Below are 27064 nucleotides of genomic sequence, written 5' to 3' on the forward strand. Positions count from 1 at the left end.
TTCATGGTGCGCAAAGTACTTAGCGCCCATGAAGTAATAGTACGTGATGGGTCGCTAAGGGGTTAAGGACGGTGAACACCCTAGGTACATTATTTTTAAGCTTTTGTCCTTCCTAGTTATGGAGGCAATCCTACATCCTTATTTAGACATTTTATGAGGGACACAAGAATAACTTCTTCCAGTGATTCTGGCGAAAAGACGACAGGTGAAGGCACTGAAGACACCATATAAATGTTTTTTCCGTTTTGGTTTTCCTACAATTTTGGTGGTCCTCAGTACAACATATGTCACCCAGAAGACCTTCAGGCAGCGTGCCCGCCTGTGGAATTGAGTCCGATCGCTATCGCACCATGGCTCACTTTCACTGATTATTGCCTTCCTTTTGGACCTGCCTTGACTCTTAATCTGGAAAAGACCAAGTCTAAGTCCCAAAGGAAGACACTTATGGATGCGTACTCAAGTCCTCGCCCATACTGCTCTGAGTATTCTGAATTTGTTCTCTCTGACATGAGCTTTCAATTTTATTTCTTTTGTTGATGTTTCATAGACTTTCCACCTCATAACCAAGACTGGACTTTATTTATATTTGTATTCTCAGGTAGTTAAACACTCCCTTATACCTCATTGGTACATAACATTCGGGCTGTCTTGCCGTCTGCTCCATTATCACTCCCACACTGCTGTTCAAGTGCATTCGGTACACTTATCTATCTAAATGTTGCTTTTGTTCTAAGGTTACTTATTAACTATTGGCTCACTGTTAATTGTTGTTTATGTAATGGAATGTCAAGAGTTTCAACTCTCCCCTACCATGAGCTCCCAGGTACTACATACACTCCAAGCTCCTCAATTCTGTTTCCACAAGAAACACTTTTTCCAAATGTAAAATGCCCATCCTTCCTAGATCTTTCTTGGACATGGTTGTCCGTGTCAACCATTTCAGTGTGTAATTATGTTAGCACAGTCTGATGAAATGGATGCCATGACCTTCCAGGTTTCATGCTAATGGATGACAGACAAAACAAGAGATTAGAACTGACTTCATATCTTGTGAACTTTATGCGTCTTGTTATGGCCACGCATTGCGATGTACAAATATGGTAACTTACAACCGCCAGCATGTAATATGGAGGGGCGGCGAAAAACTGGTTTTAACGCACATACTGTAGACACAAAGATCAGCATATTTAGTTAAAATATAAGCCTCAGGGTTACTGGGGAAGCATCTTATCTGTTACTTCTGGATATACGCTCAGGGTTAGTGGTTAGTTTATTTTTCTAAGTTACAGTTTAGGAACTGGAATTAACCCCTCACAGTATCAATTCCTTACAGTTTTCTAGATCTATGCTTGTTTTCAATCATTCTATTACATCTAGTAGATAAACGTCTGACCATGGTCATGTGATTTACGGTCCATGATCATGAGGTGTACACACAGGTGAACAGCTGTCTGATTATTGTGCTGTGACTATAAGGAGCAGAACCTGTGCACTCATCACATGACCATGGATCGTAAATCACATGACCATGGTCAAGCTTTTATCCACTAGAAGTAACAGAATGAACGACAACAAGCAGAGATCTAGAAAACTGTAAGGAATTGATACAGAAAGTATATTGGAAAATTGTGCAACTCTTTATTATACAAACCATAACATTTGTCTCTCAATATTGGTCTGAAAGTGGCCAACCCCTTTAAAGGCCACATAGCCAGTACCCCAGTTATCATTGGCAATGTGTATGATCCAAATGTAGGCAAATTTCATTGTTATCTGACATTTTAGACAAGTTCTTTGTTTGTGGAAGGTTCAATTGTATTTGGGGTTGACCTTTTAAAGGAGTTTTCTTGGCAAAAAAAGAAAAAAAAATATATATATTTTTTTAAATGTCTGTTACAGCTATTAATGGGTTAATAAATGCACCCATATATCTTTAGTCATGTTTTGAATGATTTCTCTGGGAGCTCCGGGTATCTCCTGCATTTTTTTACTAGCTTCAGCTTCCTGCTTTGTAGCTTGCTCACAAACCCCTTTCACTTTACTACTGCCCTCCTGCTTCAATCCCCCCTCCTTCTCTCCCTCCTTCCCTCCCTCCTTCTTTCCTCCCTCCTTCCTTCCTCCCTCCTTCCTCTCATCTCTCACTCTCACGCCCTACCCTACCGACTCAGCCCATTATAACAGCATACTTACCTTCCTGTGAGATGGTGTGCACTCTTCTCCATCGCTGCTCTGTTCTCTGCAGCGATGATCCACCTGTACTGTAGAGGTGGATTATCGGCAGCAGTGCGCAGAGCAGCGCTTGGAGAAGAGCGGGCACAGACAAAATCCATAAAGAAGAAGCCATCCACCAGGAAGAGACATGGACGGTAAGTATAATGGGGTGAATGAGGAGGGGAGAGTAGTAGTGACAGTTTCTGGGAGAATATGCAAATCTGTCTCCCAAGATGTAAACAGGGAGACAGTGCCTCTGTTTGCTGCCCTCTATAGCAAGCAACCCTGAACAACATGCCCGACTTCCCAGAAGCCTTTGCTGCATGATGCCAGGTTATAACCAAATCTATAAGTCTCCACACACCTGAGAAGGTGGTCTCTCCCTAAGGAGTGACGTTATCCCCACAATCTGGTCTCACAGCCTCTCACTTAAACCAAATCAGTTCTCTCTGTGCTGCGCTGATGACGTCCAAAGAGACAGAAACGGTGCCGTCCGCAGCTGAGAAACTGATTTGGTTATAACCTCGCATCATGCAGCAAAGGCTTCTGGGAAGTCGGGCATGTTGTTCAGGGTTTCTTGCTATAGAGGGCAGCAAACAGAGGCACTGTCTCCCTGTTTACATCTTGGGAGACAGATTTGCATATTCTCCCATGCTCCTTTGCAGTGGAGCAACTATGGCTATAAGTCTCCACACACCTGAGAAGGTGGTCTCTCCCTAAGGAGTGACGTTATCCCCACTATCAGTTTCTGGAAATGGTGAAAAAGATTGCCACTGGATAACCAGAAAATGTTCATGTTGCGGTCGCATTACCACCCCAGGGATATGGGTAGTTATACATTTTTGATTAATTTTGATATTTAGAAAGTAGGAGGGTGTTTAGTTTTGTGTAGAGATTTCCAGTTTTCCCAGACAACCACTTTGATGTTGCTCTTTAACCCCTCAAAGACTCCTCCATTGGCACATTCCCACACATTTTTGCTGTAATAACACATCCTAGATCTGAATGAATGAAATATTCTCATTGAATACTTTGTTTTGTACAAGGTTGAATGTGATGACAACAAAATCACACACAAATCATCAATGGAAATCAAATTTATTAACCAATGGAGGCCTGGATTTGGAGTCTCCCCCAAAATGAAAGTGGAAATACACACTACAGACTGATCAAACTTTGATGTAATCTCCTTAAAACATATCAAAATGAGGCTCAATAGTGTGTGTGGCCTCCATGTGCCTGTATGACCTTGCTACAACTCCTGGCCATGCTCCTAATGAGGTTTCAGATGGTCTCCCAAGGGATCTCCTCCCAGACCTGGACTAAAGCATTTGCCAACTCCTGGACAGTCTGTGGTGCAATGTGACGTTGGTGGATAGAGCGAGACATGACATCCCAGATGTGCTCAATCGGATTCAGGTCTGGGAAATGGAAGGGCTAGTCCATAGCTTCAATGCCTTCATCTTGCAGGAACTTTTGACACATTCCAGCCACATGAGGTCTGGCATTGTCCTGAATAAGAGGAACCTAGGGCCAAGCGCACCAGCATATGGTCTCACAAGGGGTCTATGGATCTCATCTCGGTACCTAATAGCAGTCAGGCTAACTCTGGCAAGCACATGGAAGGCTGTGCGACCCTCCAAAGAAATTGCATGCCACACCATTACTGACCCACTGCCAAAGCGGTCATACTGAGGGATGTTGCAGGCAGCAGATCGCTCTCTATGCCGTCTCCAGACTCTGTCATGTTTGTGACGTGCTCATTGTGAACCTGCTTTCATCTGTGAAGAGCACAGGGCACCAGTGGCAAAGTTGCCAATTCTGGTTTTCTGTGGCAAATGCCAAGCATCCTGCATGGTGTTGGGGTGTGAGCCCAACCCCCATCTGTGGACGTCGGGCCCTCATGCCATCCTCATGGAGTCAGTTTCTAACCTTTTCTGCAGACTCATGCACATTTGTCGCCTGCTGGAAGTCATTTTACAGGGCTGTGGCAGTGCTCCTCCTGTTCCTCATTGCACAAAGGTGGAGGTAGCAGTCCTGCTGCTGGGTTGTTGCCATCCTACAGCCTCCTCCACGTCTCCTAGTGTATTGGCCTGTCTACTGGTAGCGCCTCCAGCCTCTGGACACTACGCTGACAGACACAGCAAACCTTTTTTCTACAGCTCGCATTGATGTGCCATCCTGGATAAGCTGCACTACCTGAGCCACTTGTGTGGGTTGTAGAGTCCGTCTCATGCTACCACAAGTGTGAAAGCACAACCAACATTCAAAATTGACCAAAACATCAGCCAGAAAGCATTGGTACTGAGATTTGGTCTGTGGTCCCCACCTGCTCAACCACTCCTTTATTGAGTGTCTCTCGATAATTGCCAATAATTTCCATCTGTTGTCTATTCCATTTGCACAACAGCATGTCAAGTTTATTTTCAGTGTTGCTTGGAGTTACATTGTGTTGCTGAAGTGTTCCCTTTATTTTTTTGAGCATTGTTATATATATAAGGACACAGAGGTGAAATCACTGCCTGCCGCCTGGAACAGTGGGACATCACCTGAAATGCAGGGTTTTTCTGTCCGCTTGAGAAGTCGGACATCTTCACTTGCGGACAGGAAAGGACGGGCACGGAGTGCAAAAGAACGCACCCGATGCCCATTCAAGTGCATGACAGGTGTCACGGACACAGCTAGTGTCCGCTCCTAGTGTCCGTGACAGATTTTGAGCGGACACTACATGTCGGACACCGACGGTAGTGTGAACGCCCCCTAACCCAGAACAGACAGTTTTTGTGCCACTCAGGGAAGGCAAACATAACACCCAACACATACTCAAATGTACCATTGAATTTCTCAGCAGCAAGATTGCACACAAGAAATTTATGTTCAGTATGCCACTAGTCAGCCCTACAACAGTATGTGTGTGGTTTAAAAGTTGTTTTTGTGATGGTTCACTCCCTCCCTTTAATGTAGAAATGTCTATTATCTTTTTTTCATTTTTGTTTGCCTTTTCTGTTTCGTATTCCTTTGAACAACTATTATGAATAAAATTCTAAATTATTACATTATTTTATTCTTTAGATGCGGAAGATCAGTCTTCAACTTCATCATCAGCATCCAAGTAAGAATTACTAATCATCTTGAGAGCCACCAGTAAATTTTAGTAGTTTATTGTAATTATATTGAGTAACAGCTACTGTCTATACAAGTGGAGTGTTGTCTTCTCTCTGCTTCTGAATTTATAAAAAATAATTGGCTGTAAACTTAAAGGGGTATTCTCAAATTGCCTGTTTAGCAACCTGCATGCTGTGTGCTCTGTTCACTTCCTGGTTTTCTCAGTACATTGGGGTGCGGGGTTTCACTTGCTCTGCTATCTCTCTTCATAGTAGTATGTTCGCAGTCAGTAATGAGGGATGGTTGAACATAAATTACCACAGTACCAAAAAGGTGTGGTGGCTGGTAGGGGATACGTTAGTGGGATAGGGTCCCAATCCTTATAATACAATGAGAAAAGATCCCACCAGAATTCAATTAGTTGATTGCAGGTGTGTTTATTCACAAGAAGGGTACATATTGCTTGGTGCAGAATATAAACGTTTTCAGCCCAATCTGGCCTTCATCAGACTCTACATTATATATAGAAAATAAAAAACAAAGAACAAAAAACAATAAGTGAGTACCTCACCATGGCAATATGTGTGAGCATAGACCAAACATGTTAATACTATACAATTATTTACAAAAAATATACAGCAGTATCATGTTTCCGTTATTCATGTTATTACCGCATTATTAATCTTTACAATACCCAAGGAAGGTATTCCTAGCACGTGCTTGCATGTTACAAAAATACAGTTACAGTTCGCTTTGGATGGAAATGTAAATATAACAGATCGACATTTCATCATGGAGGTCCTTGGTCTCAAGTTGTGGATATAAAGGAATATAGGTAGAGTTCCCCCGTCACAGTTATATAGCTATCTATTAATAGCAGTGATGTTCTATCCGTACATAAGCCCCTGTTAGGTGATAAAGGAGACTAAAGTCATTCTACGAGAAAAAAATGATAAAACGTACCATGACAATTTTATGAATAGTAGAAAACATGAGGATGTCTACAAAGACAGTGGTGAATCCTATATAAATCAGAAATAGAAGGATCAGAGCAAGAAAATAAGTGCATGTGTCACTGTTGAATCAAGAACCATATGTACTGTAAACTCACCTCCTAAATGTATGGAGATGGCATATAAAGTTGTTGGTAGATAGTGTTTGTCTGCATGAACCGTATGTATTTACTGTCTAGGGAAATGAGATGTAACAGGTGAGTATAACCTTGAGTGTACCTCCGTCTCCTAGATAGAACACAGACCATGCACACTGAGCTCTAAAATACCTCTTAGGTTGTAGTTGGCAGTCTCTGGGGTCCCTTGGGCAATATCTCATGGGCAGTGAGGTTATGCTCCAAACAAGGGCTACAGGGCAATGCTAGAGTACATGACTAAATAGGAAAAAACACCATCCTAGGGTAATGGCTGTGATCTAATGTCTCTCTTTACCTTAAACATGGGCAGCAGCGCGTCCTCTCACATTGGTGGTGTGGTAGGGACTGGGAGAGAAACCTCTCCCTATATCTAATGATAGCGCTAGGCCACGCCCCCTTGCCGGGAACATCTCCTGATTGGATAAAAAAGTCACAAGGTACTCCGCCCCTGTGTGTCCTAGATAACCTAGACAACAGTAAATGTACTCCCAGGCTAGCAGCAATGATATCTGACATATGTTAAAGGGATACTGATGTTATATAGATAACCATGTTAGTGTGTATTGAGTAGACTGGTCAGTAATATCATGGAGCTACAAAATGTCTATAGTGCATTCTGGAAAGCACAAATGTCATTGGTGTATGGTGGAAAATGTTTGTATAGATGCTAAAAGGTAATGTGAAGAGGGAAAGGAATCACAGAGACAGGAGAAGACCTATAAGGGCAAGATGAAAGCGTGTATTATTGAAAGTATAATACACGTATACCACAGACCAAGGATACCTGTTCCAAGATGTTACAAGTTCTGTACATGTAGTTTTCTAGCGCCGATTCTGAAAAAAAGCAAAGTTTATATCCTTAATGAGACATCATTTACGGAAAAGCAGAGACTTCGTATTCCCTATTGAGACCTAAGGGTTCCATCGTCTGTAGTGTGAAAATCCAAAAAGCCTCCCTCTTTTTAAGGAGGCGTACCCTGTCGCCCCCTCTCCTCGGAGTATCTACCTGCTCCAAAACCTGATATCTGAGTTGGGCCACAGTATGGCCCCTGTCAATAAAGTGTGCCGGTACAGGAAAATGGGTTAATAGCAACGAATATTAGATTATGTTGCCGTATGCGGTCTCGCACACACTGGGTGGTTTCCCCCACGTATGCGAGACTGCACGGGCATTTAATCACATACACTACATGGGCGGATTCGCATGTAAAAAAGCCAGATGCCAGGAACACGCGACCTGAAAGCGGGTGATATATTTTTTCACCCTTCAAAACATTTGAACACTGGAGACAACCCAGGCAGGGGAATGTCCCCCTCCTTGGTGTGTCCAAGAATGTTTGCCTAGGTAGTCTGGAGTCTGAACCCAGATCAGCCCTTACTAGGGCATCACGTAAGTTCCTGGGTCTCCTGTAGCACGGCAAGAATCCGTTCTGAAACTCTTCCACATTTGGAAAAGTTCTCTGGAGCATTCCCCAGTGCCTCCTTATGATATGATGAACCGAATATGCGAACGGGTGATAAGTATGGATGAACGGTAATCTTTTTGCCCTGCTGCTGTTGACAGTTCGAGCCGTGAAATTTGATGTAGAATCATGCAGAATAGATTCCGGATACCCTCTGTCCCTAAATTTTTAGCACATTTCGCGGATTCTAGAATCTCTTTTAATGGGGTCTTCGACTATCCCGTCGATTCTTATACATTGAGATTTTGGGAGAGATTTCTTTGTTGCCGGTGGGTGGAAACTAGAGAAGTGAAGAAGGCTGTTTCTATCCGTGCTTTTCACGAACAAATCTGTTGACAAATTACCTCTCTCATCCTTGCTAATCAAGGTGTCCAAGAAGTTTATTGACTGATCGCTATAAGTTAGCGTGAATTGTAGTTCGGGCCGCTGTAGAAGCAGTGATAACACTGATTCAGAGGGAGACTAACGATTTACGCAAAAAGATAGAAAGTAACAAGTTTTCGTGTAATTCTAATCTAACAATAGAGGAGAGACGAACGCTTAAAACTAACACCAATGATAAATCTTTAATTATTAAACCAGCCGACAAAGGGGGAGCCATAGTGATTATGGATAAATCAGACTACCTGGAGGAGATTATGGGTCAATTGGGCAATAGAGAGGTTTATGAACCACTGAGACAGAATCCACTTACTTCCATTTCTCAGAGAATCCAAGAGACCCTGGGAATATATAGACAGTCTAACACCATAGACGATGACACTATGCAATTCCTTACCAACTCCTCTCCGGTGACACCGTTTTTTTATACGTTACCCAAAATACATAAAAGATTGCACAAACCCCCAGGTAGGCCCATAGTGGCATCTACGGATTCGGTCCTATCGCCACTGGCAATTTTCATCAAGAAAATAATTACCCCTCTCACCAAGACCACACCATCCTTCCTATTAGATACATCTATGTTTTTGAGTTTCATCCGTCAGATCAGTCCGGTCCCCCCCGACACCATTCTGGTGACTTTTGACGTAGTCAGTTTATATACGTCCATTGCACACAACAAAGGCATTAACCCTTTCGCTGCCAGGCACATAGCTGTACGTGCTCCCAAGGTGGCACTTCAGTAGCCGAGCACGTAGTACTACGTCCTCCCTACTAATGCCGATATCTCTGGACTGCATCAACATATCTTGATGCTTTAAAATGCATTTTAAAGAAGAGACTCTCATCTTTAAAATGATACAAGGGACTTGATGATTTTACTTACAGTCTTGGAGCAATTCACTGTTGAAAACACTACCGTATTTTACGGACTATAAGGCGCACTGGACTATAAGCCGCATTGCCCATGAGCGCCTTTATAGTCCGTCTCGGTTCATATATAAGGCGCACCGGACTATAAGCCGCAGTCCGGTGCGCATTATATGTTATTGAAAGCGGCGGCAGGCAGACTTTGCCAGCGGCCGCTTAACCCCCCGCGTGCCAGCCGCTTCTATTGGAAGCGCTCGGCAGGCGAGGAGGGGCTCTATCAGCAAAATCATGCTGATAGAGCCCAACCATAAAAGTTAGATTAAACTACCCCCCCCAATAAAAGCCTGAAACATAATGTGAAACTTACCGAGCGGTGCAGGGTGGGCGGGCATTCAGGCCTCCTCTTCCTCCGATGTTCCGTCCTCCTCCGCCGCCGCTCGCTAACTGAGAATGGCCTGGGCGCATGCGCAGTAGCCGTAGAAGCATTATGATATTGCGCATGCGCCCAGGCCATTAGTTCGCGAGCGCCGGAGGAAGTGGTCAGGACATCGGAGGAAGAGGAGGCCTGAATGCCCGCCCGCCCTGCACCGCTCGCCCTGCACCGCTCGGTAAGTTTCGCGTTCTGTTTCAGGCCGGCGTGACAGCAGGGCTGCCGGACACTTCCCATTCATTTCTATGGGAGCCGGCATGCGAGCGCTCCCCATAGAAATGGACTGCTTTTTTCCATTCATTTCTATGGGGAGCGCTCGCATGCCGGCTCCCATAGAAATGAATAGGAAGTGTCCGGAAGCCCTGCTGTAACGCCGGCGTGTACGGCTGTGATACACGCCGGCGTTCGGTAGTGTGAATGCACCCTTACGGTGCCTTTTATGTATGTATGGAAGCGGCACGCAGACTTTGCCGCCGCTTCCATCCATATATAAGGCGCACCGGACTATAAGCCGCACTTACGATTTCTGAGGAAATCGTAGGTTTTTATGTGCGCCTTATAGTCCGGAAAATACGGTATTTGGCATTGAGATCCAACTGCAGATGTCAATTCCTGACAGCATTTCAACAGTGAATTTTTCCAAAACTGTACATCCAATCATCGAGTTCTTGATATCATTTTAAAGATGAGATTCTCCTCTTTAAAATGCAATTGAAAGCATCAAGATATGTTGATGCAGTCCAAAGATATAGAGCTCCAAAGTGTCCCCCCCTCCTCCTGTCTAAGCAAGCAATTTGCGATCTAACAAGAAAGGAAGAGGGACACGGAGCAGTGCAGCAGAGAGAAAGAGAAACAATCTGACTCTCTGCATAACTTGTATGTGACAGCAGGAGGGGGGTGGCAGGGACTCTCTTGTCCCTATTAACCCTTCTCCTGCCAATCAGAGCGTATACTATACATTTGTCTCTGATTGTCACATACAGTTATAATGTAATTCCCCCCTGAGCTTTACTAGTGGGGTATTTTTATGTTATACCTCCTGAACATAACCAGGAAGTTTGTTGGCTCTGTGACCCAGACGTTTACCATTGTCCCGGTCGCAGAGCCAAAAAAAGTCGCACCAAACACTTACACAACATATACATAAAGTCGCAAATAAAGTTTACATTTCACCCAATCCCTGTCCTGTCTATACCTGAGCTTTCTACAGTAAAATACGTCTCTAGTGATGTCCGTTACACACTAAAATAATAGTAATAACGATTATCAGTAGAGATGAACGTATAGATTGCTAAAATTTTTATAGGGGGATGGAAAATAACATTTTTATGTAAAGTCCTATTTAATTTGCATGCACAAAATGGGATGGCGCATTTCTGCGATTTTGGCGATTGTTTAACACCCGCCCCTGTAAATATATACATGTGTGGTATGTATGAACTCCTCACATATTGCAGTTTTATGGACAGTACATTATGTTTGCAGAAAGGGATTTCTTGAGCCGCACTTTAGTGGCAAATTTGAATTTTTGCGCAATTTTTGCTAGCAATCTCTGTTTGCGGCAAAGTTGAATGAAGGTGGTTGTATATATAAACTATTAAATTGTGTTTTTATATACGGTATGCTGTGTACTCTGAAAAAAGTTAGATTTTGGTATCACAGTCACAGTTTGGTAGGTGCAGTATAGCTTTTTAACATATTAGTGAACAACAGCAAAATCCTGCTTGTCTTCTGTATTCATGTTTTTGGGAGTCCGAGCTCTTGTTGTAGTTGATGTTTGCGGTACACATAGTATATATACACATTGTATACACCATAAGCTATTATTTTAAAAGTATTTTGTATATGAATGTGAGATTGAACATGAGTTTTAGGTGCAAATATGTGTTTTAGCGTATTTTTTCAAAAAATTATTTGTGTTGGTCGCAAAGTTGCATGAAGGTGGATGTGCTATCGATGACTCATTTGTAATCTTCAGGTTGTCTACTTTCAAAAAATATATAGGGTTTAGGGGTTCACTTGCTTTTCACTGTGTGTAATCCCTACATTTTATAGGATGATACTTTTTTAACATTTCCAGCTTCAAAGCAGATTTTTGTTCCTTCCAGTTCTAGCGATTTTCTGAAGACACGTGCATGCGGGTTCAGGCCATAGTGATATGTATGAACTCTGCACATGTTGAACTCTTATTTTTAGGAGGTTTGGTGCATTAAATTTTTTGTTTGGTTTCCGCTTTTAACAACTAATATACATTTATTTGCATTTTTTCATAAAACATTCACTTTAAATCAAAATTGCATGAAGGTGCCTGTTCGTATACAGTACCAAGTGCATTCTGACAATGCTGCAGGTGTCTACTTTAAGAAAATATATAGGTATGGGGGGGTTGGATGCTTTTTTAATGTTGCAATTTAGGTTTGATTTGTCCATCTCAAAACTGTGAAAATTGCTCTGGCTACTGGAGGTGCAAAATTTCCAGAGACCCTTGGCAGCGAAAAGGTTAATGCAACAAAAAAATTAATGGAGAACTCAAATCTGAACCAACAAGTGATAGCTCTAATGATAGATTTACTCAGCATTGTGTTGGAGGAAAACTATTTCTTGTTTCAAGATTTGTTTTATAAGCAGAAACAAGGGACCGCAATGAGGTCGAATATGGCCCCCCCCCATACGCTAACGCGTTTATGGCTGAGTTTGAAAACACTTGGGTGTATAATTTCCCTCGTTTCCACAATTACTGTATTATGTGGTAAAGATTCAAAGACGATATCTTTTGTCTATAGACAGGTGGGATTGACACTTTATTGGAATTCAGGGACTACATAAATAATGTGTGGCCCGAACTACAATTCACGCTAACTCATAGCGATCAGTCAATAAACTTCTTGGACACCTTGATTAGCAAGGATGAGAGAGGTAATTTGTCAACAGATTTGTTCGTGACAAGCATGGATAAAAACAGCCTTCTTCACTTCTCTAGTTTCCACCCACCGGCAACAAAGAAATCTCTCCCAAAATCTCAATGTATGAGAATCGACAGGATAGTAGAAGACCCCATTAAGAGAGATTCTAGAATCCGCGAAATGTGCCAAAAATTTAGGGACAGAGGGTATCCGGAATCTATTTTGCATGATTCTACATCAAATTTCACGGATCGAACTGTCAACCGCAGCAGGGCAAAAAGATTACCATTCATCCATACTTATCACCCGTTCGCATATAATGTTCATCATATCATAAGGAGGCACTGGGGAATGCTCCAGAGAACTTTTCCAAATGTGGAAGAGTTTCAGAACGGATTCTTGCCGTGCTACAGGAGACCCAGGAACTTACATGATGGGCTGTAAGGGCTGATCTGGGTTCAGACTCCAAACTACCTAGGCAAAACATTCTTGGACACACCCAGGAGGGGGACATTCCCCTGCCTGGGTTGTCTCCAGTGTTCAAATGTTTTGAAGGGTGAAAAAAAATCTATCACCCGCTTTCAGGTCGCGTGTTCCTGGCATCTGGCTTTTTTACATGCGAATCCACCCATGTAGTGTATGTGATTAAATGCCCGTGCGGTCTCGCATACGTGGGGGAAACCACCCAGCGTGTGCGAGACCGCATACGGCAACATAAATCTAATATTCGTTGCCAATTAATCCATTTTCCTGTACCGGCACAGTTTATTGACAGGGGCCATACTGTGGCTAACTCAGATATCAGGTTTTGGAGAAGGTAGATACCCCGAGGAGAGGGGGCGACAGGGTACGCCTCCTTAAAAAGACGGAGGCTTTTTGGATTTTCACACTACAGACGATGGAACCCTTAGGTCTCAATAGGGAATACGAAGTCTCTGCTTTTTCGTGAATGATGTCTCATTAAGGATAAAAGCTTTATTTCAGAATCGGCGCTAGAAAACGACATGTACAGAACTTGTAACATCTTGGAACAGGTATCCTTGGTCTGTGGTATACGTGTATTATACTTTCAATAATACACGCTTTCATCTTGCCCTTATATGTCTTCTCCTGTCTCTGTGATTCCTTTCCCTCTTCACATTACCTTTTAGCATCTATACAAACATTTTCCACCATACACCAATGACATTTGTGCTTTCCAGAATGCACTATAGACATTTTGTAGCTCCATGATATTACTGACCAGTCTACTCAATACACACTAACATGGTTATCTATATAACATCAATATCCCTTTAACATATGTCAGATATCATTGCTGCTAGCCTGGGAGTACATTTACTGTAGTCTAGGTTATCTAGGACACACAGGGGCGGAGTACCATGTGACTTTTTTTTATCCAATCAGGGGATGTTCCCGACAAGGGGGCGTGGCCTAGCGCTATCATTAGATATAGGGAGAGGTTTCTCTCCCAGTCCCTACCACACCACCAATGTGAGAGGACGTGCTGCTGCCCATGTTTAAGGTAAAGAGAGACATTAGATCACAGCCATTACCCTAGGATGGTGTTTTTTCCTATTTAGTCATGTACTCTAGCATTGCCCTGTAGCCCTTGTTTGGAGCATAACCTCACTGCCCATGAGATATTGCCCAAGGGACCCCAGAGACTGCCAACTACAACCTAAGAGGTATTTTAGAGCTCAGTGTGCATGGTCTGTGTTCTATCTAGGAGACGGAGGTACACTCAAGGTTATACTCACCTGTTACATCTCATTTCCCTAGACAGTGAATACATACGGTTCATGCAGACAAACACTATCTACCAACAACTTTATATGCCATCTCCATACATTTAGGAGGTGAGTTTACAGTACATATGGTTCTTGATTCAACAGTGACACATGCACTTAATTTCTTGCTCTGATCCTTCTATTTCTGATTTATATAGGATTCACCACTGTCTTTGTAGACATTCTCATGTTTTCTACTATTCATAAAATTGTCATGGTACGTTTTATCATTTTTTTCTCGTAGGATGACTTTAGTCTCCTTTATCACCTAACAGGGGCTTATGTACGGATAGAACATCACTGCTATTAATAGATAGCTATATAACTGTGACGGGGGAACTCTACCTATATTCCTTTATATCCACAACTTGAGACCAAGGACCTCCATGATGAAATGTCGATCTGTTATATTTACATTTCCATCCAAAGCGAACTGTAACTGTATTTTTATAACATGCAAGCACGTGCTAGGAATACCTTCCTTGGGTATTGTAAAGATTAATAATGTGGTAATAACATGAATAACGGAAACGTGATGCTGTGTATTTTTTGTAAATAATTGTATAGTATTAACATGTTTGGTCTATGCTCATACATATTGCCATGGTGAGGTACTCACTTATTGTTTTTTGTTCTTTGTTTTTTATTTTCTATATATAATGTAGAGTCTGATGAAGGCCAGATTGGGCTGAAAACGTTTATATTATGCACCAAGCAATATGTACCCTTCTTGTGAATAAACACACCTGCAATCAACTAATTGAATTCTAGTGGGATCTTTTCTCATCATAAATTACTACAGTATCACTATAAAAGGCACAATATGAAGCTGATGTAGCATAGCTGGATTTTTGTCAGTTTGCAATACATACAGAGGTAACAGGACTCCCTATCTCAGCACTTATCAGCCAAATTCAACTAAACCACTGATAGCTGGGAGAGCAGGAGTTTAGAAATACAAGCACTTAGCACTCACCTCCCCCTCCCCTATCTGACAGCAGGAGCTCCGTTACTTGTCTGTGGAAGAGAGATAAACAGCTCAGAAATACAAGATCGCTTCCGTGCAGCCCCCCCCCTCCATGAGAGCCGAGAAATAACGATGCTCAGAGCTTCACAACGAGGGAGCTAGAGAGATCATTCAAAGTGCTCCAGAGTCTGTGCAGCTGCACCTGTAACATGGTACAGAAAACTGCATAGGTTTGGGGTGGTGAAAGGTCCTCTTTAAACACCACAACTCAATATTCCGGACTGACTGTAAGGTGTCCAATCCAACAGTGTATGTGTTTCATATCTAAAACAGGAAAAAAACTAGTTAAAATTCCCCAATCACTATTTATTAAAACAAATCTCACATTCTTAGCAACTTTACATTTGTGCCCGTATCTTAAAATCCACATTTAATCCTAATGGTTAGAGTGCATCCACTTCAACTCCCTCTGTTTCAGTTCTAAATATCAACCTCCATCCCTACGTCTTTGTGGGATGTGGTCTAATTCTCTAAATTTTAACTTATCCACTGTGTGAGATTTTTCCGCAGAACGTCTTGAGACTGCTAGTTCTAGTCTCGTCTTACGGACAGAACATTTATGTAAATTGATCAGAGTCCTAATTTCTAAAGTAGTTTCACCCAAATAAATTAAATTACTTGGACACTGTAGCATATAAACTACGAAATCTGAAGAACAAATAAATCGGTCTCTGATTATATTCGGTGGCATGTACATACAGTTGAAACAGTTGAGGTAGGGGAAATTCCCCGACATCTATGGTCCCAATAGGAGTTGTGTTTTTTTTGGCTGGCTCAATATTCTCTTTTACAAGTATATCTTTTAAATTATAATCTCACTATACCACATTAAGGGAGGACATGATAATTTGGCAATCTTCAAACATCCTTTTTTTTTTTTTCTTTTTTTACAACTTCCCAATAATTCGACCGTATGTTCTTAATTCTACCACTCAAATGTGAATATGTTGAATCAAACAGTATATGTAAATCACTTTTTTTCTCTTTAGATGCTAAAAGATTTTCCCCCTATGTCCAACAGCAGCACAAGATTGGGGTATTCCTGCCCTTTTGTGCTGTTAGGACAGGTGGAACTTTTAATTAAACTGACAAATCCCCTATAAGAGGCCAGAGAGACATCCCCCCCCCCGTGTTTGTTGTCTGTCCTGTGTTTGTTGTCTGTCCTGTGTTTGTTGTCTGTCCTGTGTTTGTTGTCTGTCCTGTGTTTGTTGTCTGTCCTGTGTTTGTTGTCTGTCCTGTGTGTGGACGGATGGGGGAGGTTTCTTACTCCACCCCCCCCCCCCCCCCCCCCCCGTTTCTGTTTTTTCATACCTGGGTCTTTGGGGATTCTGTTTTAGCTTCTCCCCATTGTTCTCCCTTTGGGGTTCGTGGGGGGTGGAGGTTAGCATCCCCCTCGCCCTTTCTTACTTCCTCTGTGGTGGTCGCACGTCTCTCCAGTGTTGAGGGGGGGGGGGGGGATTATATTTTTTCTTGGTTCCTTTCGGAACTAACTTCACCGGCGGTTGTTTCCGGCCGGCACTAGACGTGAGTGCTCCTGTGCTGACTTCCAGTCGGAAGTTATACGCATTTGCGCTTATTGCTCGGTCCTTGTATATTTGCGGAGAGTTTTTCTCCTCTCCAGAGGCATAGGTTTAATGAGAGGGCCAGGGGTATTCGGCCTGGCCTCTCTGTTCTTGAGTTCGGCGTTCTTGTCGCCTGTTCTGAGATCTGTAGGGGGGCGTGTCTAGACATTCATCTCCACCCCCCCTTCCCCGGCTCTATTTAAATCTGGCTAGCCGGACTGCAGGTGCTTGCTCATAGTTTTCTGTGACCAAGCTCTGCTGCTGTATGTGGGTTGTGCAGCCTTTTTCTCTCTCACTTGTTAAGGTCGGGCTCTTTACTATGTACCCTTTATATAGGTCCTTTCTAGGAGGAGATTAACCCTTTTTTCTCCATGCTATTTTATTAGATGTCATCCTCTTCTTCTCCCTTCCAGGAGAACCCCAGAAGAAAGGCATCATCCAAGCGCAGGCGTTTGGCCTGCAGGAAATGCAAAATTCTGCTACCGGACGGATATGATTATCAGTACTGCCATCGGTGCCGGGGCCCTCCTACCGAGGACACGTCCGTCCGTGATGTAGTCTGCTGGGTCAAGGACTTTGTAGAGGAGTCCATGAAGGAGGTCAGAGATTCAATATCTCATTTGGCTAAAAGACTCTGGCTACAGTCTCTCCAGCAGTCGCTCCCGCCACTGGAGGACCTCCGCATTATAGATGAGATCTCCTCAGAGGAGGTTCCGGAGGAGTTTGAAAGACCCATCTTTCCTGTGGAAAGTATGCCTAAACTATTAAAGACAATCCGGGCTTCTGACCAGGATTGTGATTTTGCTGAAGTGGGGCCCTCCAGAGTCAGCACCGACCTGGCAAAGAAAATGGAGGCAGAGTGGAAACGCCCTGAGAGGGTCTTTAATGTTTCTAGGCGCTTTAGAACCTTATTCCCTATCTCAGAGTCCCAGCTTGGCTCTTGGGGTCGCCCTCCGAGAGTTGACATGGCAGTAACCTCTCAAAGCTGTGGTCCCTGCAGAGGACGGGTCCAATTTACAGGACCCAATGGATCGCTGGACGCCAGACGTATTTACCCCGCAGCGTCTGCCCAGGCCTCAGTGGGCATTTTCGCTAGTGAAGTGGTGGACAAGCTCCACTCGGATTTGTCCTCTCTGGAGAAAGATATAGATTCTGGGGTACATAGGGACGACTTGTCTTCTATGTTAAACATCTCCCTAGTGGTGGATTTCCTAGCTGAAGCTTCATCATATCTGGTGAAATTGCCTTCCAGGTCTATGGCCCTATCAACAGCGGCAAGGTGCCCTCTTTGGCTTAAGCCATGGCGGGATGATAATGGCTCAAAAGTTTAACCTTTGCGCTCTCCCCTTCAAGCCTGGTAGGTTGTTTGGCAAAGAACTAGACCTCATTATGGAGGGTCTGTCAGACTCTAAGGGAAGAGTCTTCCCAATTCTTCTAGGGGGAGACAGCGCTCGTCCTTTCGTGGCAGAGGATTTGCGAGAGGGGCTCCTAGAGGGCAATCTCAGAGGCGCCTGGGTGGGCCCACTTTTCCGCTTGGCTTCGGTTAATTCATGACCCTTGGGTCCGTTACAAGATAAGTTTTTCTTCTCTTCCTCCGAACAAGTACATAGAGACCTGCCCTCTACAGGGCATCAAGCAACTCCATCTAGAAAGATCTGTACAAGTATACGTGGACAAGGCTGTGCTGGAGCCCATTCCCTTGGCAGAACAAGGTCATGGCGTCTATTCTCCGTTTTTTCTAGTACCAAAGTCGTCAGGAGGTTGGCTAATGTTAGTCGATCTCCGGTATTCAAATCATTTCATTCACAGGGTACAATTCTGAATGGAATCTGTCAGATCCGTGCTTCCCTTCCTACAGACCGGAGATTTCTTTGTCACCTTGGATCTAAGGGACGCATACCTCCACGTACCCATGTTCCCTCCTCACAGGAAGTTTTTGAGAACTGCAGTCTTTATGAACAGAAATCTCTTCCATTTCCGGTTCATGGCTCTCCCATTCGGCATATCCTCAGTCCCCCACACCATTACAAAGGTAGTGGCTCCGGTCATAACTGCCCTGCGCCTCCAGGGGATCTTTATTGACCTGTACTTAGACTACTGGCTTCTAAAGTCTCAGTCAAAGGAGGTTCTAGCCACTCAGTTGGAAACTACGGTGGCTTTTCTGAAAGAGCTGGGGTGGCTGGTAAATTGGCAGAAGTCAGTCGTGGTTCTATCTATCCAGATTCAGTTCCTGGAGTTTGTCATAGATTCTCTCAGCATGAAGCTCTCCCTACCCTCTCCTTGGAAGGACAAGATTGGTTGAGCAGTTCATCACCTATCTGTAACCGGAAGGTCTCAATCAGGACCGCCATGGGGGCCCTGGCTGTGGTTGTGGAGGCAGTACCTTGGGTCTTGTGGCACATGCACCCATTATAGTGCGAGATTCTGAGAGTCTGGAACCACAGCCCACTAGGGCTAAAGAATCCTATCCAGTTGATTATCAGTACCCGTCGATCACTCGAACGGTGGTCTCAGCTCAAGGACGGGACGTCCACGGTCCCGACATCCTCGATCCTATTGACCACAGACCTCCCTCACAGGTTGGGGAGCGGATCTGGTGGAGAGCCCGGTAAGATGGACCTGCAACCAACTGGAGAAAGTTCAGGCTTCCAACTGGCGTGAGCTGAGTGCAGTGCACCAAGCATTTCTGTATTTTGCACCCCTCCTTCAAGGCAAAGCAGTCAGAGTGAGATTGGACAACTTAACAGCAGTGCATTACATCAACAAACAGGGAGGAACCAGATCCCCCTCTCTTCTCCAGGTAACGAACCAGATATTCTCTTGGGCAGAGAAGAATCTATCTCACTTGTCAGCGGTTAATATAAAGGGTTGGCTGAATATCCTTGTGGATCAGTTGAGCAGAGGCCTTGTAACATCAGGCAAATGGTCCCTAAATCAGGACATTTTACATCATCTCACCAGGAGGTGGATCTGATGGCCACCCTATACAACGCCAAGGTGGAGAAATTTTGCTCCTTGGTGGTAGATGCCCTGTCGATAACTTAAAGGTTCAGACTGGCCTACGTCTTCTCTCCAATCCCTATGATACTGAAGGTATTGGTGAAACACAGGTAGGACTAGACTTCGGCAATCGTGATCATGCCATTCTGGCCGAAAAGGGCATGGTTTACTGTTAAATATCTCTGATGTTGCGGTGAAACTAGTGTGACCACGTGTTATGGGCCAAATCCCATGTATGGGTTTATTAATATCTTGAAAGAAAACACAGGATCAGGGAAAATGTCCATATAACACAAATATCAGTCAATTGTCAATATAGCTTACATCTTCAGATAAGTTAAAGTTCTTCACCTGGATATCCTGTAGTTACAGCTTGGTTCATGCTTGTCATCTGGTTGGTGGACTTGGGCTGGTTACGACGTCCTGATAGACCACCTGCCAGGATCACCCACTCTGGTCATCCCAACGACAGATCTCCTGGTCTTCCCAAAGACAGACCTAGACATGTGTATTTCTTACTCATTTACAGTCCTATGAATAAGTTTGGGCACCCCTATTAATCTTAATCATTTTTAGTTCTAAATATTTTGGTGTTTGCAACAGCCACTTCAGTTTGATATATCTAATAACTGATGGACACAGTAATATTTCAGGATTGAAATGAGGTTTATTGTACTAACAGAAAATGCGCAATATGCATTAAACCAAAATTTGACCGGTGCAAAAATATGGGCACCTCAACAGAAAAGTGACATTAATATTTAGTACATCCTCCTTTTGCAAAGATAACAGCCTCTAGTCGCTTCCTGTAGCTTTTAATCAGTTCCTGGATCCTGGATGAAGGTATTTTGGACCATTTCTTTCTACAAAACAATTCAAGTTCAGTTAAGTTTGATGGTCGCCGAACATGGACAGCCCGCTCTCAAATGATCTGAAAACAAAGATTGTTCAAGATAGTTGTTCAGGGGAAGGATACAAAACATTGTCTCAGAGATTTAACCTGTCAGTTTCCACTGTGAGGAACATAGTAAGGAAATGGAAGACCACAGGGACAGTTCTTGTTAAGCCCAGAAGTGGCAGGCCAAGAAAAATATCAGAAAGGCAGAGAAGAAGAATGGTGAGAACAGTCAAGGACAATCCACAGACCACCTCCAAAGAGCTGCAGCATCATCTTGCTGCAGATGGTGTCACTGTGCATCGGTCAACTATACAGTGCACTTTTCACAAATAGAAGCTGTATGGGAGAGTGATGAGAAAGAAGCCGTTTCTGCACGTACGCCACAAATAGAGTTGCCTGAGGTATGAAAAAGCACATTTGGACAAGGCAGCTTCATTTTGGAAACAAAAATTGAGTTGTTTGGTTATAAAAAAAAGGCGTTATGCATGGCGTCCAAAAAGAAACAGCATTCCAAGAAAAACACATGCTACCCACTGTAAAATTTGGTGGAGGTTCCATCATGCTTTGGGGCTGTGTGGCCAATGCCGGCATCGGGAATCTTGTTAAAGTTGAGGGTCGCATGGATTCCACTCAGTATCAGCAGATTCTTGAGAATAATGTTCAAGAATCAGTGACGAAGTTGAAGTTACGCCGGGGATGGATATTTCAGCAAGACAATGATCCAAAACACCGCTCCAAATCCTCAGGCATTCATGCAGAGGAACAATTACAATGTTCTGGAATGGCCATCCCAGTCCCCAGACCTGAATATCATTGAACATCTGTGGGATGATTTGAAGTGGGCTGTCCATGCTCGGCGACCATCTAACTTAACTGAACTTGAATTGTTTGTCCAAAATACCTTTATCCAGGATCCAGGAACTGATTAAAAGCTACAGGAAGCGACTAGAGGCTGTTATCTTTGCAAAAGGAGGATGTACTAAATATTAATGTCACTTTTCTGTTGAGGTGCCCATACTTTTGCACCGGTCAAATTTTGGTTTAATGCATATTGCGCATTTTCTGTTAGTACAATAAACCTCATTTCAATCCTGAAATATTACTGTGTCCATCAGTTATTAGATATATCAAACTGAAATGGCTGTTGCAAATACCCAAATATTTAGAACTAAAAATGATTAAGATTAATAGGGGTGCCCAAACTTTTTCATAGGACTGTATATTCATGAGAGGGGGTGTTACCTTCCATCTTGTAGCTATGTAAGGAGATTTCTAAAATGGTGTACTCTAACCGCACCCATGTTCCCAGAATATAGAAGTGTATGATGTCAGTAGAGTGTTAACCCCATGTCTGCTAGAGAATATTGTAAAAATAGGGGCCACACGGTGGCTCAGTGGTTAGCACTGCAGCCTTACAGAGCTGGAGTCCTGGTGTTCAAATCCAACCAAAGGCAAAAAACCATCTATAAGGAGTTTGTATGTTCTCCCTGTGTTTGCATGGATTTCCATCCCATATTCCAAAAAAAAAAAAAAAAAAAAAAAAAAGACATACTGATAGGGAAAAAATGTACATTGTGAGCTGTATGTAGGGCTCCCAATCTACATTAAAAAAAAAAAAAAAAAAAGAGAATATTGCAAATATAATATTTAACATTTGCCCACCTCATTCTAATGAGTCGAGGAACCTACTGGAGGCTTCCACAAATTCAGAACCTGGTAACCCTAAACAATCAGCTCTGCCGGGACCTGAACAGGTTCAACCTCACTACCTGGAGGTTGACCGCACCGTATGTGGAGACAGAGGATTGTCCAAGGCCATCCAAAAGACGCTAGCCTATTCAAGAGCAGAATCTACTTACTGGAGTTACCGAAGGATCAGCCGGATTTTTCAGGAATGGTGTTCGGATAATCAGCTGGAGTTGGACCTGGAATGTTTGCAAAAAGGTTTGGACAAAGGCTTGACTCCAGCAACCTTAAAGGGTCTCTGTGCTTTCCGCTCTTTTGGGGACCTGTCTATCACAAAATCCTCTGGTGAAGCAATGGGCCTCTAGGCTCCACCCGCATGTGCAGACCCCTGTCCCTCAATGGGACTTGGCATCGGTGCTTCAGGGGTTTTGTTCTCCTCCTTTTGAACCGTTAATGGAGGTAGACTTGAAATACCTTTCCTACAAGGTAACTTTCTTGCTTGCCATTACCTCAGCCAAAAGAATTGGTGAACTACTGGTGGGCTTTGACTGCCTCTGAGCCATATATAGCCTTTTTTCCTGACAGAGTGCAGCTTAGATTTGTCCAGGGGTTTTTGCCAAACGTTCCTTCTTTTAGCATTATTAACCAGGTCATAGCTTTACCAGCTTTTTTCACTCTCCCACTTCTGAGGTGGAGCAGAAGTTACATATGTTCGACTTGGTAAGAGCCCTTTGTATATATTTGGACCGTACAACCTTTTTCCGGAAATCGGAAGAATTTATTGATCAACACATATGGTCACAACAAAGGTATCAAGGCCTCTAAGTCCACCTTATCCAGATGGATTATTGAGGCTATTTCTCGTTCTCTTCAGTCTCAGGCCCTTCCAGTTCCTGAATTCATATGTGCCCATTCTACTAGGGCAGTATCAAGTTCCTGGGCTGAGAGACGTTTTCTTTCCTTGGATCAGGTCTGTTCAGCGGCAACTTGGAGTTCCCACTTGACATTTTTGAAACATTATAGGTTGGATTGGCGCAGTTCTAAGGCTGTTGCCTTTGGCCATTTGGTCTTGTCATCCACTTGCCAAGATCTCCGTCCCTAGGAGATTATACTTGCTAGTTCCCCAATCTTGTGCTGCTGTTGGACTTGGGGGAATGGAAGATTTATATGGATAATCTGTTTTCCCTTAGTTCAAGCAACAGCACAAGGCACTATTGAACTATTTATGTCCTTGTTGTAATATTTATGTTATGTTTGTATTATTTTATTATTATATATGATAACTAACACGGGGGGGGGGGGGGGGGGTGTCTCTCTGGCCTCTTATAGGGGATTTGTTAGTTTAACCCTTTCATTGCCAGGCACGTAGCTGTACGTGCTCCCAAGGTGGCAGCGGAGGACGTTCAGTAGCGGAGGACGTAGTTACTACGTCCTCCCTACTAATGCCGATATCTCTGGACTGCATCAACATATCTTGATGCTTTAAAATGCATTTTAAAGAAGAGAATCTCATCTTTAAAAAGATACCAGGGACTTGATGATTATACTTACAGTCTTGGAGCGATTCACTGTTGAAAACACTATTTGTCATTGAGATCCAACTACAGATCTCAATTCCCGACAGTGTTTCAACAGTGAATCACTCCAAAATCGTAAGTATAATCATCAGGTTCCTGATATCATTTTAAAGATGGGATTCTCCTCTTTAAAATGCAATTGAAAGCATCAAGATATGTTGATGCAGTCCAAAGATATAGAGCTCCAAAGTGTCTCCCCCCCTCCTGTCTGAGCAAGCAATTTGCAAACTTTAACAGGAAAGGGAGAGGGACACGAGCAGTTCAGAAGAGAGACAGAGAAACAATCAGACTCTGTACATACCCTGTATGTGACAGCAGGAGGGGGGTGGCAGGGACTCTATTGTCCCTATTAACCCTTCTGCTGCCAATCAGAGAACATACTATACATTTGTCTCTGATTGTCACATACAGGTATAATGTAATTCCCCCCTGAGCTTTACTAGTGGGGTATTCTTATGTTATACCCCTTGAACATAACCAGAAAGTTTATTGGCGCTGTGACCCAGGCATTTACCATTGTCCAGGTCGCAGCGGCAAAAAAAAAAAGTCGCACCAAACACTTACACAACATATACATAAAGTCGCAAATAAAGTTTACATTTCACCCAATCCCTGTCCTGTCCATACCTGAGCTTTCTACAGTAAAATACGTCTCTAGTGATGTCCGTTACACAGTAAAATAATAATAACGATTATCACTAGAGATGAACGTATAGGTTGCTAAAATTTTTTATAGGGGGATGGACAATAACATTTTTATGCAAAGTCCTATTTAATTTGCATGCGCAAAATGGGATGGCGCATTTCTGCGATTTTGGCGATTCTTTAACACCCGCCCCTGTAAATATATTCATCTGTGGTATGTATGAATTCCTCACATATTGCAGTTTTATGTACAGTACATTATGTTTGCAGAAAGGGATTGCTTGAGCCGCACTTTAGTGGCAAATATGAATTTTTGCACAATTTCTGCTAGCAATCTTTGTTTGCCGCAAAGCTGAATGAAGGTGGTTGTATATATGAACTATTAAATTGTGTTTTTATATACGGTATGCTGTGTACTCTGAAAAAAGTTAGATTTTGGTATCACAGTCACCGTTTGGTAGGTGCAGTATAGCTTTTTAACATATTAGTGAACAACAGCAAAATCCTGCTTGTCTTCTGTATTCGTGTTTTAGGGAGTCTGAGCTCTTGTTGTAGTTGATGTTTGCGGTACATATAGTATATTTACACATTGTATACACCTTAAGCTATTATTTTAACCCCTTCCCGACCCATGTGGTACTATTACCACATGGATGTCTAGTGCTTCACGACCGATGTGGTAATAGTACCACATGGATGTAAACAATCCCCGCAGCGCAGTGCGGGCGTTCTTGGAGCAGGTGTTAGTTGTATCTGACACCTAACAGCCTGCTCCATCCCCCTCCATCAGACATGAGTGCTGATTTTGGGTTTTAACCCGTTGATTGCCGTGATCAAACATGATCACGGCAAACAACGGGTTGCCCGATCTTGTAGGGATCCCCGGCACCCCCCGCTGCGAGATCGGGGGGTGCTGGTATCCCTACTATGTAGCCAGGGGTCTGATTAGTCACCCCTGGCAGTCCTGAGTCCCACTTACCTTTCTTATCCTGTGCGGGATCTCCTGAAGCTGTGCTGTCCCGTCCGTCTGCACGAGCCGAGCCTCACTTCCTGTTTACAGAGTGATAACGTGCAGGCTCTTACTGAAGCCTGTGACTCACTCTGTAAACAGGATCAGTGATGCAAGCTTCACTCATGCAAGTGTCCCATAGGGACACATGAAAAAGTTAAAAAAAAAAAAAAAAGTGGAAAAAAAAAAAAAGTGTTTTGAAACAATTAATAAAGTTATCAAGCCCCAAAAACCCTTTTTTTCTATAGAAAATGAATTATATAAAAAAACCCCTAAAAATTAATAAAAACAATACATATTTGGTATCGCCGTGTCCGTAACAATCTGTACAATAAAACTGAAGCAATATTTAATGTACACGGTGAATGACGGGAAAAAAAAACGGAAAAAACCCGCCGGAAGTAGTGATTTTTCGCCATCTCACCTTACAGAATGTGCTATAAAAAGTGATCAAAAAGTCAAATGCACCTCACAACAGTACCAATAAAAAGCACACATTGTCCCGCAAAAAATAAGCCCCCAACCAACACTGTCAACCAAAAAATAAAAATGTTACGCCTCTCAGAAGATGGCGATGCAAAAAACATTGATTTATGTCTCCAAATGTGTTTTTGTTCTGCAGAATTAGTATTGCATAAAAAAATAATATAAATGAGGTATCGCCGTAACCGTACCGACCCACAGAATAAAGATAATATGTTACTTATACTGTACGCTGCATGGCGAAAAATTTACAAGGTAAAACGCAATACCGGAATTGATTTTTTTTATTTAAATCCAGCAAAAAAAGAGTTAATAAAATGTATTCAGTAAGTTGTAGGCACCCAAAAATGGTGTCATTACAAAATACATCTCATCCCGCAAACAACAAGCCCTTATATGGCCACGTCACCAGAAAAGTAAAGAAAATATAGCATCTAGTAATGCAAGAATAAAAACCCGCAAAAATCGCCAAATCATTAGAATACAACTGGCGGCGTCAGGAAGGGAATATATAAGCTGTGCGAGCGAATATCAGGGGACACCCCAGATTTAGAGCTTACGAGGGAAAATATACCAGAAGTGACCCCAAAGTGACCCCCAGAGTGACTCCCCCAATTATAGGAGCTACTGGGACATAGTAGGAAATTCGGTGTTTGCAATGTCCTCCGCACAGCTTATATATTCACTCTTCGCCATCCGCTGTGCAGTCACGTCTGGGATACTAATACTCACTACACCCCCTGATAAATTCTTTGAGGGGTGCAGTTTTCAAACTGGGGTCACACCTTTGGGGAATCCACTTTTCTGGTACCCTACAGGCTCTACAAACATGACATGGCGTCCAGATACCAAACATCTGAATCTGCGCTCCAAA

The 27064-nt window shown here is 43.1% G+C and overlaps 1 protein-coding gene across 1 annotated transcript in view; it reads left to right on the forward strand.

Annotated features, from left to right (window-relative positions):
• ZNF830 (zinc finger protein 830) overlaps window positions 1–27064 on the forward strand; it is a 241606-nt gene that overhangs the window by 31190 nt on the left and 183352 nt on the right. The window contains exon 3 of the mRNA XM_075271033.1: window positions 5284–5323. Coding sequence (XP_075127134.1) covers window positions 5284–5323 — 40 coding nt within the window. The remainder of the gene's footprint in view (window positions 1–5283; window positions 5324–27064) is intronic.

This window comes from Leptodactylus fuscus, chromosome 4 (genome assembly GCF_031893055.1).
Source record: "Leptodactylus fuscus isolate aLepFus1 chromosome 4, aLepFus1.hap2, whole genome shotgun sequence".
In the NCBI taxonomy this organism is placed as follows: domain Eukaryota; kingdom Metazoa; phylum Chordata; class Amphibia; order Anura; family Leptodactylidae; genus Leptodactylus; species Leptodactylus fuscus.